The sequence below is a fragment of the Mustela lutreola genome, chromosome 4 (genome assembly GCF_030435805.1).
Source record: "Mustela lutreola isolate mMusLut2 chromosome 4, mMusLut2.pri, whole genome shotgun sequence".
NCBI lineage: Eukaryota > Metazoa > Chordata > Mammalia > Carnivora > Mustelidae > Mustela > Mustela lutreola.
Window position 1 is genome coordinate 147,548,167 of NC_081293.1, and position 19,050 is coordinate 147,567,216.

The 19,050-nt window shown below is 36.8% G+C and overlaps 1 protein-coding gene across 2 annotated transcripts in view; it reads right to left on the bottom strand.

Moving 5' to 3' along the window:
* The window catches only part of MACC1 (MET transcriptional regulator MACC1), an 89,190-nt gene that overhangs the window by 21,985 nt on the left and 48,155 nt on the right, over positions 1–19,050 (bottom strand). For both annotated transcript variants that reach the window (XM_059171319.1, XM_059171318.1), the window contains exon 2: positions 1,277–1,399. In XM_059171319.1, coding sequence (XP_059027302.1) covers positions 1,277–1,391 — 115 coding nt within the window. In that variant the 5' untranslated portion in view covers positions 1,392–1,399. The remainder of the gene's footprint in view (positions 1–1,276; positions 1,400–19,050) is intronic.

A 19,050-nucleotide genomic window follows, 5' to 3' on the forward strand; every position in this document is an offset into this window, starting at 1 on the left:
TTTTGACTATGTTTAATGTTACTTTTTCTTAAGACACTGTGATTTACAAATAAATGTTCAAAAATTTAGATAATAATCATTTGAACACATTTCCTTGAAAATTACCCAGACTACATACGTGTATGCCTTATTGTTTTATGTTTCATTTTCACAGAAGAAAACCTCTGAACAAACAAAATAATTCAGTCAACTATCCAAATTTTTCTAAACACCGAATAGTCAGTCTCATTATATCTAGAATATTCATTTAATGTTTTTCTTTTATAATAGTCCCCATGTAAAAAAATCAAGTGCATCCGTTAATAGTCAAAGTAATTAAAAAACAATATGCCAAATTAGACAATAATGTAGTTCTTAGATTATTTCCTGTAGCTTTGCTCTGATAAATTTTAATAACGTTGATATTTTTTCATGAAAAACATTTCATGAAAATGAACATTGAAAAATAGATCACCTTTAGATTTATTATTTGAAGGAATTCATTGAGCTTTTCCAAGTTTAAAATGACAAAGAATAGGCTTACCGCTATGAAGTGAAAACATGTCATTACTTTGGAAAGTGAATATTTTTAAGAATTGGCAACACATGAAAATATCTACATATGAACCATAAGGAATTTCTATATATTTCACAAGTATTAGTCATTTTTAAATGTTTAGAAATTCATACTTGGTCATTTCTCAATAAATATTGGTAATGATTCTGTGACCTTGGTGAAACTGGTACAGCTTTCATGAAAACAAAAGCCCAACTGGCCAGCCAAAATTGAAAAGTGAATCCAAGTAAACTGACAGACTTTTTTGTTTAGTACACAGAGAGCTATATCTTAATTGAAATGGGTTTTAAGCATCACACATTAAAAGTTAGAATGTGCATTTGAAAAATAAAAGTTGTATTTCTCTTATTTTCATGTTTCTTTCCATCTGGTTTCATCTAACTCTCTTCAAACTTACCTTTCCTCTGAGGATCAGTTCAATTCTTTCACTCTTCATGAAAACTTCTTAGCCCAGTTCAACCTCTAGAGATCTCATTTACCCCCAAATTTATTATATTTACTGCATATATCATTCACTTAATAATGAATTTTTGCCTTCTCAGAAGATTTATATAATCTGCTGACTGTGCTATTTCATTTTGCTCATTTTTTAATGATAGTGTAAGTATTTGCATGATAATTTTATAATTATTTTAATCTTCTGTAGCTCTTTGCAGAGTTAAGCTTCCAATAGTTATCAATGCTGGATAAAAAAAAATTACAAGTTATAGATTCTCGTACCTGTAACATGGAAATTTCTTGAGGATTTTTGAGCTTCCATGTCAAACAAATTTCCTTCAGACTTACTTCGTGAGATTCCTTCTAAGCAAAACTGGGATCTTTTATTGGTTATCATTTTTCCACCTACAAAATAAATAAATAAATAAATAAATAATGTTTATAAGCATACATATACAGGTTGGCAGAGAAACTAAACTTAAAGTATTCACACATACTTAAATAGAAAACTGCAGTGTGCCTGGGTGGGCTCAGTTGGTTAAGTATCTCCCTTAGGCTCAGATCACGATCCCAGGAGTCCGGGGATCAAGTCCTGCACCTTGGGCTCTCTGCTCAGCAGGGAATCTGCTTCTCTCTCTCCCTCTACTCCTCTCCATGCTCATACTCTCTCTCTTACCTGTTCTGTCTCCCAAATAAATAAATGAAATCTTTAAAAAGAATAGAAAACTGCATTTAATAATACTCTACATACATCCTCTACTTCTGGTGGGATGCTGGACTAAATATCCTAAAATATGTATCAGCACTTCACTGAAAAATGCTTAGACTCTGGATTAATACCAACAAGCAAAACTAGAATGTATTACTGATCCTATAAAAAAAATTGGTGAAAATTCCAAGGATAACAAAAAAGAATAGTAAGCTACAACTTCAATAAATAGGAAATTCCTCTTTGGTGATTGGAAGACAAACATTCACAAAACTAGAAATTCTTCCTTAAGTTCTTCTATACATTCAAGGCAGTTGTAAGAGAAATCAAAACATTTTATGTATATGTATGTGTTTGTAACTTCTTAAGCTACTTTAAAATTTATATAGAAAAGCAAAGGGCTAATAATCAAGACAATCCCAAAAGAGAATAAGAAGAAAGTGAAGTGTGCCACCAGCATTTAGTTTAAATATGTGCTAAGTAGGACAATGTGAAATGAGAACAGAAACTAAGGACACACAATACCTCTACAAACAGACACACCCTCACATGAAAACTTGATGAATGACAGAATTCGTCACATAGAGCAGTGAAACGATGATTCAGTAAATGGAGGATATACAGCTTAAAAAGTTACATTAATTATACACAAATCAATTTTAAGAGATTTAAAGACTGAAAAGCAAAACTTAAAAATAGAGTCCAAAGAATTATCTTTACACTTTCTGGGAAGTAGAGAATTTCTTAAGCAAAGCACAAGCACAAAATGCAAACCATATTTTAAAAGAATGAGAAATCCTACAGATAAGTCAAATGAAATCATTTACAAAAATTAACAACATAAGCCAAAAAGTGGGAGAAGATAAGGATTGGATTCTAAAAGACTCCTATGAATCAGGGGCACCTGGGTGGCTCTGTCAGTTGAGCTCTTGATCTCAGCTCAGGTCTTGATTTGGGGCCCTGAGTTCAGGCCCTGCATTGGACTCCATTCAGGATGTGGAGCCTACTTAATAATGATATAAAGAAATTTAAAAGACTCATAATCAATAACCAAAATAAAAACAAAATTATAGAAAATTTTGGAAAAGATCTGAACAAATATTTCTTTCTTTTTTTTTTAAGAATTTTTTATTTATTTATCTGAGAGAGAGCATGAGAGAGGAGAAGGTCAGAGAGAGAAGCAGACTCTTCAAGTTGCTGAGAGCCCGATGCGGGACTTGATCCTGGAAGTCCGGGATCGTGACCTGAGCTGAAGGCAGTCACTCAGCCAACTGAGCCACCTAGGCGTCCTGAACAAGTATTTCTTTAAAAAATAAACACAAATGACCCAAAAGTATATTAAAATATGCTCAATTTATTGGAAATCAGGGGAATTCTAAATAAGACTGCATGAGGTACAATTACACCCATCAAATTTGCCAAAATTTTAAAATCTGCAACACTAGCTTTGGCAAAGATGTGGAGAAAGGGAGAAGTCCTACATTCTCCTAGTGGAAGCGTCACTAGGCATAATCACTTAAAAATCAATCTGGCATCTTCTAGGAAAGGTGCTTATACCACAGTACCCAGCAATTCCAATCTCAGCTATCCGTGCGACTAAAGCCTTGTATATGTATGTCGGAAGAGATACGCATGAATGTTCATTATGTTACACTAACAAAAAACTGGATTACCCAAATTATCCTTCGCCACATGAATGGATAAATAAATATGGTGTTTTAATTCACTAAAGTACCATGCAACTATGAAAACGGATGAACTACAATTAAAAGCATCAGGATATACTAACTGGGAGCATCCCATTGCTGAGACTCAGCCTTCTCTACATGTATGTTTTCTCTTTGTCCCATGAAAACCCTGAAAAATAGAAATTTTCTGTAAGATTTTACAGAGTACAAGAAACAAATCTCAGCAGTGGGGCATAACAAACCTACCAGGTCAAACAGCTGGTGAGTGACTGACCCAGACATAATTCCTCATGAACATTATGGCTACTCCATACTGTGCATGACTCAGGATGCCATACACCCTCTCTCGGACTCAAGGTTCCCAACACTACACTCTGAAACTATGCCACCTTCTAGTTCAAGCTGCCAGGCATGCGAAACTTTGACTTCTTGTTCTCCTTTAGGTGTTAACCACACCTCTTTCACCTTTGACTCTAATTCTCATACTCTTCTTTCAAGTCTTTTACTTTTTTTTAATTTAAGATTTTATTTATTTATTTGACAGAGAGAGATCACAAGTAGGCAGAGAGGTAGGCAGAGGGGGAGGAGGAAGCAGGCCCCCTGCTGAGCAGAGAGCTGATGTGGGGCTCGGTCCCAGGATCCTGAGATCATGACCTGAGCCGAAGGCATAGGCTTAACCCACTGAGCCACCCAGGCACCCCTGAAGTCTTTGACATTTTATTTCAAAGACATTTATTCCATCTTTTAAAGAAACCAAAAGACTTTTCTGGTATCAAGTAGTAAAGAACAAAATTAAATGAAGAGAGAAGAAAGAGAAGAGGAAAGGGGGAGGAAGGAAAGGAAAGAAGGGAAAAACGTTTTCCAAATATAACGGATAAACAAAGTCAAAACTTATCTCACAATGTGGCATACTTAAAAAATCAAATGGTGAAGTGTGTAAACCTGGTGATTCACAGACCTGGGGATAAAAATATATGTATATAAAAAATATATGTTTATAAAAAATAAAAAATTAAAAAAAAAAAAATCAAATGGTGTATAGCAATTTTTTCCTCTGATAGGTGAAACTACATGGGAAGGTTGGGTGAAAAGCCAAATTGTGCAATATGCAATTTATACTGAAACCTCAGGTTTCCTGGAAGATCTTCAAAATTCTGTGGTTGGTTTTACCAAATATAATGTCCAAAACTAAAGTCGTTGGCACACCACAGGTATCCAAAGCTTTAGGTTAGAAAACTAAGTACATATCCTTGAGCAAAATTAAGCAAATCAAATTAAAATGAGTAGGAAAAAAAGGTTTAAATGAAAAAAATATTGTTCAAAACGATAAAAGTATGTTTTTTTTAATGGAAAATCAATTAAGACAGAAAGCTCCCTAAACTCCTTAATTTCTTGGGGGAGAAAAGAGCAGAAAGGAACAATTTATATCTAGGATTCCTTTGAGGCTAACAACCCCTGATGTAAAAAAAAAAAAAAAATAGTTACAACCCAGTGAAATGCAGTTAGAAGTCCTCAGCAACATAAGAATCAGGATGACTTATGCAGCTGGGATCCTGGAGGGTCATAACGTTTCAGGAACAAACAGGAGGTTATCAGCTATAATTCTTTGTGGAGTATCCCTCTTCTCCAGTCACCCAAGCACATCTTCATTGTCCTTTATGCCAGTGGTTCTAAACCTCAGTGGTACCATAATCACCTGCAGGATTTGTTCTAAGATGCTTTGCTGGACCCACCCTGTAACTCTGATCAGAAGGTCTGGGGTTGCACCCAAGATTCTGCATTTCTAATGAAATGGCCAAGTGATGTGATGTTGTGGTTTTGAGTGGGGGGAGAGGGGCACATCTTGAGAACCACATTCGGAAAACCACCATGCTAACTTCTTTCCCTGGTGCGTGTGTGTGCGCGTGCGCACACACACACACACACACACACACAATCTCACAGGACTTCATCCTAAATATGACTTTTTGTCTTTGAATACAGGGAAGAGTCAACAAGCCTTTGACTGAAAGGACTATGATGGTGACCTATGGAGGGCAGTTTTTGTTTACACAGGTGCAAATAGCACTCTCCAGATTTATCATTTCCCTGTGTTTTCTTACAATTAAGTGTCATACTCACTGGCAATTGCTCTCCCAAAGGGAATTTTTAAAATTTTGTCTAAAGAGGCATGAGTCATTCTTGGCTTGAAGAAATAAGTGGGAAAAGAGCAGTCTACTACTCACTTAATTGGGGACACATTCTTGTCAAACATGTCTCTTACAATACACATATTCTGATTCTACATGACCCATTATTTTTTTTTTCTTAAAAAAAATAAACAAAGTTTTGCTCTTCATTTATTTTTTTTTTAAAGATTTTATTTATTTATCAGAGAGAGAGAGGGGGAGAGAGCGAACACAGGCAGACAGAATGGCAGGCAGAGGCAGAGGGAGAAGCAGGCTCCCCGCTGAGCAAGGAGCCCGATGTGGGACTCGATCCCAGGACGCTGGGATCATGACCCGAGCCGAAGGCAGCTGCTTAACCAACTGAGCCACCCAGGCGTCCCTGCTCTTCATTTATTTTACTGTTTAAACTAGGCCTTAAGCAATTAGGAATATTTACCAGCTGTACCACTTAGCAAAAGATCCCAGAAAATTTGGGGGTAGAGCAGGAGAGGAGTGTTTGCAAAAGCTTATACAGGGACGCAATAACTGCTAAAATAATTATTTCTTTAAAATGTGTTCCTTTTGGCGATTCATAGACCTGTACCCCTGGGGATAAAAATATATGTTTATAAAAAATAAAAAATTTAAAAATCTAAAAAAAAAAAAAAATGTGTTCCTTTGTTGGGTTAAATAGGTAAGTGCCTGAGTAGAGCCCTGCCTGGAGCCCTGCAGTGAGTCCCTGAGCTCAGGTCTGGCTCTGCACTCAGCTCAGAGTTTGTCTGTCCTTCTCCCACCCCCTCTGTTCCTCCCTGTGTGCTCTCTCTCTCTCTCAAATAAATTTTTAAAATCGTTAAATAAATAAATAGTCTGAGAGGCTCATAAAAGAATACTGTAGTCAGTTGATGACATGCACCTGCTATGATTTTACTTGATGTTGCCATGGTGTGTGTAGTGTTACTGGATGTTATGCTACTGGATCCAGAGAACCTCTGGATGGACGAGTGGAATTTTCTGATTGGTAGTGTACATACCCCATAAACCAATAATTAAATAGTTTATCATCTCTGGTCATCAGCTCAAAGATTAAAAAAAAAAAAAAACTGTTAGGGTGATTTTTCCGCAAGGAAAGTGGTTTTACAAGATTCTTCAGGGTGGGCAGCAGGGTCCCTTCGACTTTAAGGTATTGGTAATACGCAATAATTTCTATGATGCCTCCAGTCTTGGTAACTCGAAATATTCCATCTTGTTAATATTACCACATCAAGATGTTTATCACTTTCTTTATATCTTATTACCCTTCCACCATTGGAAGAACTGAAGTCCAGGAGAATTCTGATAATTGTTCAGGCCAACATCATATTAATGAGCACAAATCAGGAACAAAGAAACAGTTGATCAGAAATTGTTTTATGTTCAGCTTAATGAGGGAGTCAAGGGACCTTCACAGAAGCCTGAGTCTGAAAGGGAAAAAGTAAAGGACTCTAAACAGATACGCAAAAGGAGTATTTCAGTCTTGTAAACGAATAACAAAAATTTGCTGTCATAATGATACTCATTTTTTTAAAAGATTTATTTATTTATTTGACAGAGAGATATTACAAGTAGGCAGAGAGGCAGGCAGAGAGAGAGAGGAGGAAGCAGGCTCCCTGCTGAGCAGAGAGCCCGATGCGGGACTCGATCCCAGGACCCTGAGATCATGACCTGAGCTGAAGGCAGCGGCTTAACCCACTGAGCCACCCAGGTGCCCATAATGATATTCATTTTAAGGACAGAGTTTGTGTGTGTGTGTGTGTGTGTGCATGCCTGTGCACACACACAAACACCCCTTTCCTTAATTTAAAAAGAATTTGAAAATGTTTACAAATACTCAACCAACACAATATGTTTAAACAACAAGCAAGTGTATATTATTCTTCAGTAAGAAAGTTAAAAACAACAACAACAAGTAAGTTATTCGGGTGATACTTACAGAAAGAGTTAGTAGGAAACCCAAAATAAATAATTTTATTAACATCATGCTTTAAGTTCCATATATTGCTAGGAAAAACCCACAAATCTGGCTCTCCCTTTCTCAAAGAGATCACAGCAAGGAAAACATTGTTAGTTACATGCCTCACAGTGTGATGGTGAAATATAAATAAATCACTTAGCAGAAGCACCAGCATCATCAGGACTGCTGGGAACAACACCCTTACCCTGCCGTTTACCCTAGGTTCAACACCAGGTCCTTTTCATGGAACTGTTTCTTAATGTGTACTGATGGCATCTTGCCCAAGGGCAATCATGTCAGACTGGATGGAAATCAGCGGGTCCAGCTAATCAGCCATCTGTCTCCTGATCCAATCCAAATACAAGAATACACGTTACGTTACAAAAACCCAGGATAGGTCATCTGGTCTGGGAAAACCCACCATACTTAGTTTCTTTCAACTGACTTTGTTTCTACTTCTTAGAGTATATGGAGTTAGATGTTCTAGCTCTTGATGAGGATTAGAGAATAGCACTTCCTCTTGACGATCCAATCAGCTAAGTTAAAGATGAGAATCACACTCCGGTGAGACAAGTAGCTCAAATGCAGGTCTAAACAGATGATTCTACATTTGTAAATGGTGGCTGTGACATGGCCTGAAATGTTCCTCTGAGCACAGTTGCATTATTGCTCCCCCACAAAAGCATATGAGTACTAATCCTCTAAGTCATGGATCAAGGCTTTAGTACTTTCATTGTGGAAAACATTTTAAAAAATTTGTTACCAAATGTCCACTGTTGCCATATAATATTCACAGTGATGTGAATCTCAAGTTTAACTTTAAGTGATGCATGCTCCTAGAAAACCTTCAAAGATAAATTAGGTGTATAATCTGTCCCTAGTAACTGAACAAGTTTGATTGTTTTATGAGTTCTTGGATACAATTTGGCTATGTAACAGTGACCTTAACCCTTTATTTTTCTTGCACCCTTCAGTGCAAGAGAAGCTTCCTGGCTAATTTTTTTCAAAAGATAGAGATCAACTACTGATTCAAAAGAGGTGGAGCCAGAGTCAGATTTACAGTGTGGCTAATGAAGCTGAACCTGTAGGGCCCTCGAACCTGCACAGCCCTCTCCAAGGCCCTGAGCTTAATTCTTTGTTTTCTTGTAAGCTTCATATCATGCATAACTCCACCACTTTATAGAATATTTGACATCATGAGATTGGTTTTTCACCTACCAGCAGTATTTGTTTGTTTCTTAGATGTAAATGCATATTTGGAAAAGTCCAGAGAATACAAGCTTTGGAATTAGAATTCTCTTGTTGCAGACCCTGGGCCCTGGGTATAAATTTGAGAGAGTTACTAAAGATTTCTGTGATTTTATTTATCATCTGTAAAGAAGAAGAAGGAATAGGAGGAGGATGAGGAGGAGAAGAGGAAGAGGAAGGAGGGGGAGGAGGAGGAGCGAGAGGAGGAGGAGGGGAAGGGAGAGAGGGAAAGGAAGAAGGAGAAGGAGGAGGAGAGGGGGAAGGGGAGGAGGGGAGGAGGAAGAATAGCAATATTACTATGTATTACTTTTATTATTATATACTGAGCCCACAATCTGCACAGTACTGCTTTAATAGTCAAATGGAATACTGTATGAAAAGTGGCACAACCAGCTAACTCCTTTTCTTTTCTTTTCTTTTCCTCTGATTTCTCCCTCCTGTTATTCCTGAACAATAGAAAAAAGCTTGAGTTCCTCTCCTTCAGATGGCTTGAGGCTCTGACCTCACTCCCTAAGTGAAAAAAATGACTACTGACCAGTCCTATCTTGGGACTCAATCTCCTTTTCATCACTCCCTGTAGAACATTTTAACAGCTATTTGCATTACTCCTACCTTTTGACAACAGAGGCACTAAGGTACAGTAGAAAGAATACAGGCTTTGACCTGAGACAGTTGGGTTTGAAACAAAGCTTAAAAATGAATATAGTGGGGGACGTCTGGGTGGCTCAGTGGGTGAAAGCCTCAGCCTTTGGCTTAGGTCATGGCCCCGGTGTCCTGGGATGGAGCCCCACATCGGGCTCTCTGCTCAGCGGGGAGCTTGCTTCCCCCTCTCTCTCTGCCTGCCTGTCTACTTGTGATCTCTGTCTGGCAAATAAATAAATAAAATATTTTAAAAAATGAATACAGTGGTCTGAGCATCACTTTTTCTCATTAATAGGGTGTAAATATATCTACTTTAAGTAGTTGTAGCAATGGTATATGAATTACATTTCAATAAAACTTTTTTTTAAAAAGCTTTTGTGCAAATTAAATACTATACATCTCCAGTTAATACCAATCACTGTTGAAAATGATAGTTTTTGTTTGTTTTATTTTCTCATATCTGTGTCAGTTCTGTTGGTTTTAATAAGGGTAAAAGTGGTTACTGACAAAGATACTTAAGGGATACTGGAAAAGAGAAAGAAGGAAAGGCACTGTGGAAGTTTCATTGCCATTTTAGCTTAACTGAATATTCAACCTGATAATGCTCTTTTCACCTCTTTAAAGAGCATAACTGAAAAAATACTGAATTTTTCCCAACCAAAGTTTGTCAATCCCTTTTCAAAATTAATTTCTCAAAATTAATGTTTTACAGCCAATAGCTGCTCCGTTAGTGGGTAGAACCAATTATAAGATTTCCAAGATTCTTTGCCAAGAGAAAAACACCCTCTGACAAATATTTTGTATACACCCACAGTCTTTCTTGGTTTGAACTTAGAACACTGGCATGAATCATCATACGTATCATCCGACAAGTCTACCTTCTTGACAGAAAGAAAATATCAATGTTCCGTGGCTGTTAAATGAGAACAGAGGGTTCATGATAATTGCTGTGAGGAGCACATGGATGAAGTTTGGTAGAACAGGAAAGATTTTTAAAAAAGAACACTCATTATGCCACATCAGCCTATGCATAAAGCAAGAGTTTCCCCTAAGTTCTCCACAATTTATCATGTCTAATTTTTAATGTTTCAGGGACTCACCATGTTTTTATGTGTCAATTTTGTAAACTGAGAATAGGGTGTAAAGTATGGATGTTTATCAAAGTATAAACTTGAAAAATACTAACATGTGTACCTATGTGAATATATATATTCAGATAGATAGATGGATGGATGAATGGGTAGATAGATAGGTGGATAGTTTCAGTGATATATATGAAAACTATATACAATTTATATATACATATATATAATTCAGTAAAACGAAATATTTTTGTTACTAATAATGCTTCGATATTCTCTGAATGCTGGGAAACTAGAGGATTATTTCCTTTCTGGGAGACAGTTAAATCTTCAAAATTTCACTTATTTGCAGATAGTATCAAGTAGTGATAGAGTGTACAAGAACTCTGAAGAAAGAAGTTAAAAGAAACCCAAATTTTCTTATGTAAGATTGGGAACCAACAGAAATGATCAATTTTAATATTTTAAACTCTGTTTTATTATTCCATTTTCAAGTATTATACTAATGGAAACAGCAAATTAAACACAAAGAAAATCATCCAGAATGGAGTGAATGGAATTATCCATCACTGTCCTTTTTATTTCATTAAATCAGCCTGAAAAATTGAACCTATTCACTTAGCAGTCCAAATGGACTGCAAACCTTTCCAAGAACAAGTCCTCTCTCTTCCTCCCCAACGCCTCCTTCTTTACATTTTTTAAAATTTTTTATTTATTTTTTATTTTTTAATTTTTTATAAACATATATTTTTATCCCCAGGGGTACAGGTCTGTGAATCACCAGGTTTACACACTTCACAGCACTCACCAAAGCACATACCCTCCCCAATGTCCATAATCCCACCCCCTTCTCCCAAACCCCCTCCCCCCAGCAACCCTCAGTTTGTTTTGTGTGATTAAGAGTCACTTATGGTTTGTCTCCCTCCCAATCCCATCTTGTTTCATTGATTCTTCTCCTACCCACTTAAGCCCCCATGTTGCATCACCACTTCCTCATATCAGGGAGATCATATGATAGTTGTCTTTCTCTGCTTGACTTATTTCGCTAAGCATGATACGCTCTAGTTCCATCCATGTTGTCGCAAATGGCAAGATTTCATTTCTTTTGATGGCTGCATAGTATTCCATTGTGTATATATACCACATCTTCTTGATCCATTCATCTGTTGATGGACATCTAGGTTCTTTCCATAGTTTGGCTATTGTGGACATTGCTGCTATAAACATTCGGGTGCACGTGCCCCTTTGGATCACTACGTTTGTATCTTTAGGGTAAATACCCAATAGTGCAATTGCTGGGTCATAGGGCAGTTCTATTTTCAACATTTTGAGGAACCTCCATGCTGTTTTCCAGAGTGGCTGCACCAGCTTGCATTCCCACCAACAGTGTAGGAGGGTTCCCCTTTCTCCGCATCCTCGCCAGCATCTGTCATTTCCTGACTTGTTTATTTTAGCCATTCTGACTGGTGTGAGGTGATATCTCATTGTGGTTTTGATTTGTATTTCCCTGATGCTGAGTGATATGGAGCACTTTTTCATGTGTCTGTTGGCCATCTGGATGTCTTCTTTGCAGAAATGTCTGTTCATGTCCTCTGCCCATTTCTTGATTGGATTATTTGTTCTTTGGGTGTTGAGCTTGCTAAGTTCTTTATAGATTTCGGACACTAGACCTTTATCTGATATGTCGTTTGCAAATACCTTTTCCCATTCTGTCAGTTGTACTTTCGTTTTGTTCACTGTTTCCTCTGCTGTGCAAAAGCTTTTGATCTTGATGAAATCCCAATAGTTCATTTTTGCTTTGCTTCCCTTGCCTTTGGCGATGTTCCTAGGAAGATGTTGCTGCGGCTGAGGTCGAAGAGGTTGCTGCCTGTGTTCTCCTCAAGGATTTTGATGGATTCCTTTCGCACATTGAGGTCCTTCATCCATTTTGAGTCTATTTTTGTGTGTGGTGTAAGGAAATGGTCTGATTTCATTTTTCTGCATGTGGCTATCCAATTTTCCCAACACCATTTATTGAGAGGCTGTCTTTTTTCCATTGGACATTCTTTCCTGCTTTGTCGAAGATTAGTTGATCATAGAGTTGAGGGTCTATTTCTGGGCTCTCTATTCTGTCCCATTGATCTATGTGTCTGTTTTTGTGCCAGTACCATGCTGTCTTGATGATGACAGCTTTGTAATAGAGCTTGAAGTCCGGAATTGTGATGCCACCAACGTTGGCTTTCTTTTTCAATACGCCTCCTTCTTTAAATGCAAGGGTAATACTCAGGCTTAAGAGTTGTGTTTCTCTCTGCTGAGACCCTTACTGCTTTGTAGGAGAAGTGGGCTCCTCAGATACAGATGGGGAAAATGGCAGGAGGCTCAGAGTTCTGCCTACAGCACCACTTGGTGCCAGGTCAGGGTCCTCCTAGATGGCTGTTCTGGAGCTTTGTCCTGGTCGGCATCCTGCCCATTTGCCCTAACCAGGTTAGTGTAAAATGGTGGTTCTCAATGGTTCCTCTGCATCAAAGTCAACTTCAGAGCTTTAAAAGAAATATGTAGATGCCCAAAATCTACCCCAAGATCCTGGTATGGAGCCCAGATATCATTATTTTTAGAAAAAGCTCTCAAGAGATTCTGATATACAATGAAGATTGAGAGCCACTAAATCATAAATTGTGAGGTGATAAAAATGTATTTGTTTCATTTTTTTTTTTAGGCAAACATGTCACTGGACATAATAAAATATATGGCAGTCTAAGATGCCCACCCCTATAAGGCAACCTTCCAGGGGCAAAAACACATATTAAGACATTGTACTAGACATGGGGTATCAGGATGATAAAGGAAAACTGTAGGACTCTCTTCCCTGTGAGTGGCATGGCCTTTTGCCTAGGAACTGTATCTAAGACTAGTTCTACTCTAGATTAGGGACAAAGCCTCTCTCCTTCACCCTGCTTTGCTGGGGTTCAGGTTTCCCTATCTTTTCTTAGAATTGTAAGATCTAGATGGAGGTACTTCTGGATACTAAGAAAACATAAACGCTGGCTTTTAGCATAAGTCTTGGTTCTACCTGTCGCTCAGGAAGACAAAGTTGGCTTGTGCTCCAGGTGGCATTTTCCAGTGCTCACTGGCTCTCTCTCTCTCACCCACATGTATATCCCCCATAATATCTCTCTGGTTAACATTTTCCCAGTAAAATCTCTTTGTTATTAATACATAATACATTTACAGAAATATGAATCTCTCATTACAATATTTTGGCCAACTCTCTTTCTAGGGAAAAAATGTTTATTTCCCCTAAACTCAAAGGAACATTTTTAGCCAAACAATTTCATGAAAGCATAAAGTTTCATTTCAGATGAAACCAATAGAACACTGGAACCATAGTAGCCATTTCAAAATCAAGACGGTATAAAGGACATGTGAATTTTGCAGCTACTGGCACTAAGCAATGTTGGGTTTTTAATTTTTTTTTTTTGTTTTTATATGACTACCTTAACTGTGTGGTATTTAACACACACATGTATTTTACTATTTTTTGTTACATTTTTAGGAAAAGGGTTGAGGGTTTAGAGTGATATATAATGCATTATCACTTTCTTCATTTAAAAAGTTAGAAATATAGAACCAGAATGTCTGAAATCAAAGAACAAATTATTAACTTCAGGAAGAAAATTCCCGAGTCCCTTTGTGTCTATTAGATGACATTTTAAACTATATTGTTCAAGTATACTCTATACTTATAATTATTTTACAGTTGTGTGATTTATACATTTCTGCTTGAAGATGTGATTAAATTTCCAACCATAATTTTGAAGGTGTTAAATTTTCTTGTCATTAAGTTTTTGCTTGATAAGTTTCAAGGCTTTGTTGTTAAACTCATATAAGCATGCAAAGGCTATGTTTTCTTAATGACTTTTCTCTTTATTTTCCTCTAGTGTTTCTATTTATCCCTGTAAATGCTTTCTGACCTAAATTCATTTAATGTGATATTAATATTGCCATACCAGCTCTCTTTTCATTATTTATTTTATAATTTTAAGACACTTTTTTTACATGGTTTAATATCTCTAAAAATCAAGATGCATATGCAATTGATACTAGATTTTAATTGGCTTTGTTTTTTTCACTACGGTATTACATAAAATAAGAGTGTGTATTAAAATGGATGGTATCATAAACTCAAAGAAATACAGTAATTACCTGGAATATCTTTTACAACCTCCTTATTTCAACCCCTCTGGCTGATTATTAGGTATGCCACTATAAGCAGCAAATAGCTGGATTTTTAAAAAACGTGTGTTTTTTATTAACCTCCATCTTTAAGTAGTTGAATGCTATCCTTCTATAGTCACTTAAAAACTCTCGACTTTTCCTCATTTCTACTATCTTATATTGTGTTTTGCTTATTTGCTTCTATTTTTCTCTTCCTTCTCTTGGATTTACAATATTCCCTTCTTTTTCCTATTCCACATTTCTAAACACATATCAATTTTCTCTTCAACTTCCCAGTAAGATATAAAGGATAAATAGTATGGTCCTCTCTAAAAAGTAGAGAAACTGAATCTGAATCACCAAGACATTGATATTTGTACAGAAGCTTACAATTTGTTGTTATAATAAATGAACTAATAAGAGACAAATGTTTTTAAAATTCTATCAATATCCTAGCTACTTATCTCTTGTAAACTTTCATAAGACTATGTTAAAACATTTATTTCTCCAGCATATATCATTTGGTATTTGAACAATAACCAAAATAACCATTTCAATTAAATCCACACAGAGAAACATAAACTAAAATGAAAATGACATGCAATCATGGAAATGAGGCAAGAAATAAGGAAGAGTCTTAAAACTGATTCATATGGGGCGCCTGGGTAGCTCAGTGGGTTAAGCCACTGCCTTCGGCTCAGGTCATGATCTCAGGGTCCTGGGATCAAGTCCCGCATCGGGCTCTCTGCTCAGCGGGGAGCCTGCTTCCCTTTCTCTCTCTCTGCCTGCCTCTCTGCCTACTTGTGATCTCTCTCTGTCAAATAAATAAATAAAATCTTTTAAAAAAAAAAAAACTGATTCATATGTCCAAGCTAAAAATGACATGGCACTTATACGGAAGGGAATAGAAACGTTCTTTTCAACAGATTTTAACCATAAATAAAAATGAGAGAGAAAATTAATACTGCTGAATTACCAAAGGAAGAGGATGAAAATAGAGGACAAAGTGAGAAAAATTCACTTTTTCTAAAAAATATTTCATTTATTTATTTTACAGAGAGAAACATAGCGAGAGAGGGAACATAAGCAGGGGGAGAGAGAGAGGGAGAAGCAGGCTTCCTGCTGAGCACGGAGCCCGATGTGGGGCTCTATCCCAGGACCATGGGATCATGACCCAAGCCAAAGGGGAGACACTTAACCAACTGAGCCACCCAGGCGCCCCAGAAAAACTCACATTTAATGTTTTTAAATCATTGCAAATAAAATACGGTAATAGAAAATAAAGACACTGAAAATAAGGCAAATCTGACAGAAATAGGAAAAAGACTATCTAATGGAGATTAACTTAAATTTGCAGTAACTACGGACAGCTAGCACTCACTGGGTATCCTCTGTGCGGGGAGTGTTCGAAATGCTTTGCATCTGTTGTGTCTTCTAACCCTCACAGCAGGGCTAGGGGCATATTATTGTCTCCTTTTGGCAGATGGGGAAACTCAGATACATAGAGATGAATTCACTTATCCAACATCACACTGTAGAAAGTAAAGGGGACAGGAGCCAAAGCCTGAGAATCTGCTTCAGGGTCCACGCTCCCAATGACTACATGCAGAGTCCTTCTGTGGGCAATGTCCCTGAAGACCGGAATGCAGAAGGCCTGGAGTAAGGAGCTTCTGAGTCAACAACTACAAGAATTACTACCCTGTGGCCAGTGTTCCTACTGCATCCACACTGGGGTCCTAGTGCAGGAAAGCCTTGCCTATGGGCCCCTCGCTTGTTTTCCTTCCTTACTTCCTCAATTACCTCTCCTTGTCGTGTAAAAGCATCTTTGATCCTTATAAGCTCAAAGGAACTTGCTAACTGGAAAGTTAATTTTCACTTTTGCAATATAAGGAAAATGAAGCATTTACCAAGGGCATTCTAAATGATTCTGGAAACACTCACCAGAAAAAAAAGTACTAGCCCCAAAACATAAAATATTTCTTCACATTTATAAAAGTTTAAATAAATTATTATTTTAATCAGCAATGTGTGGAATTATGGCTGTGGTCGGAATGGAACACCATAAAAATGTAGAACCACATAGAAAAGTGGGTAAAATAATAAAATAAATATAGGAGCCAGAAATACTGAAAATATAAGATCAGTCTGTTATACTTAAATCCAGTGGGAGAGTTATTAAAATACAATGTGGAAACTTTCAGAAGATTCACATAAAACAAAAATATCTAAGGACTGATTTGAGGAATCTGGATTATTTTGCTTGAAGAAAGGAAATGAATTTATAAATATTCCTAAGGGAATCTAAATAATAATATATTAATTATACATAATGATATCCATCACTACACAATTTCAATGACAAAGTAAATTAATATAAATATATATAAATATATAATATAAATATTATATTAATATAAATATCTTATAGACAAAATTGAATAAGTTATGAAACACTGCATCACTGGAATATTATGCAGTTGTTAAAGAAAATCTTGATAAGTCTGTAAGAGCACAAAATATGTTTATGAGATTATAGTAAGATGGAAAAGCTTAAAACGTGGCCCAAAATCAAATGCATAGAACTATCATAATCATATTTTATAAAATCAGAGGAAGGGAAATGAGACTGGAACAACATACCCAAAAGTACTACCAGGACACATGTGTAAGTGGTAAGAATCTCAATACTGATTTTTGTTTTCCTTTTGTCTATTTTTCTAATGTTTAATGAGATATGATCTCTTACTGTGAAAATATCTTTACCTGAAGTGGGTCATGGTAATTAAATTAAATTTTTTAAAAAGATTTTATTTATCTATTTGACAGACAGAGATCACAAGTAGGCAGAGCGGCAGGCAGAGAGAGAGGAAGGGAAGCCGGCTCCCCGCTGAGCAGGAAGCCTGATGCGGGGCTCGATCCCAGGACCCTGAGATCATGACCTGAACCAAAGGCAGAGGCTTTAACCCACTGAGCCACCCAGGAGCCCCTCATAGTTTGTTTCTAAAGAGGGACACATTTAGGGTAAAACAGGATAAAGTAGAAACCACAAGAACAGTTTCTTAACTGTGTTAAGAAACACAGTTTCTTAAAACTGTGATCAATTCTAACTTAAATTAGTATTTCATGGCAATCCCTTGATTCCAATAATCCTTTCACCTTACAGGACCAGCAACCTATTGATCTTACTGCCTTCTCACTGCCTCCCCTCCAGCTGCTTCCCTCACAAACCAGTCTTTGTATTTCAAAGTGACTTAATAATAAAATGAGGACATCTAAGACATAGAATAACTGTAAATAGGCAGTACTTCAAAGGTACAAAGATAATTATTCAGTTAATAACTATAGGACCAGGCTTAAAACGGTAAAAAAAACAAAGCTGGGATAGCCAAGAGGAGCACCACTTGGCAGGTGCTACAACAACAAAAAAAAAACCACTTTACATGTTTATTCAAATGTATGTATACCAGACTATTTTTTTTAAAGATCTTTATTTATTTGACAGCCAGAGATCACAAGTAGGCAGAGAGGCAGGCAGAGAGAGAGGAAGGGAAGCAGGCTCCTCACTGAGAAAGCCCGATGCAGGGCTCAATCCCAGGACCCCAGGGATCATGACCTGAGCCGAAGGCAGAGGCTCTAACCCACTGAACCACCCAGGCACCCCTACAACAGACTATTTTTGCTGAAGATAACTACAATTATGCCAAATTAAATTTTTAATTTTAAACAGTTTTCTTCTTACCTTCCTCTATTCAAAACAGTTCAATCCTACCATTTTAATTATTATTTAGCATTTGTATAATATTTGAAGCCACAAATTAATTAATAAACTAACAAATCACTAGTATATTATTACTGGAGCCTGACAATAAATAAAAAAAATTTTGCTTAATTCAAATTTTGCAGAACTAACAAAGAAGATGAGATTCAAGGCATTAATAAACATTACTCTGTCGATTTTTTTGTTCAAAAAGGAATTAGCAGTGCCTTTTTCCACTCCCACAGAATGCACAGACTAAATTCTAAAGCATGAAAATCCTGGAGCAGTTCATTTCTTCAAATGGCAACAAAGCCAAAATCTGTAATTTTTTGTTAAACTACAAAAAAAGGGGTGGAAATAAAATTAAAAAGGAGTCTTTTATTGCAAGCTTTTTTTCTAATAACCCACTTTTTCATTTTTGAGAGCCTGTCTGTGAACTAGTAATGATGGACTGATCAACGGACATCTTCCTGTGATTTCTGCTGTGAAAAATTCAATTTGACACTGACAAGAAAAACCAGTATTGCTCCCAATAGTGTTTGCTTTCTGTTTTGTGAAAATACAGTCTTCCCTCAAAACACAATGGGACCTGGGACACA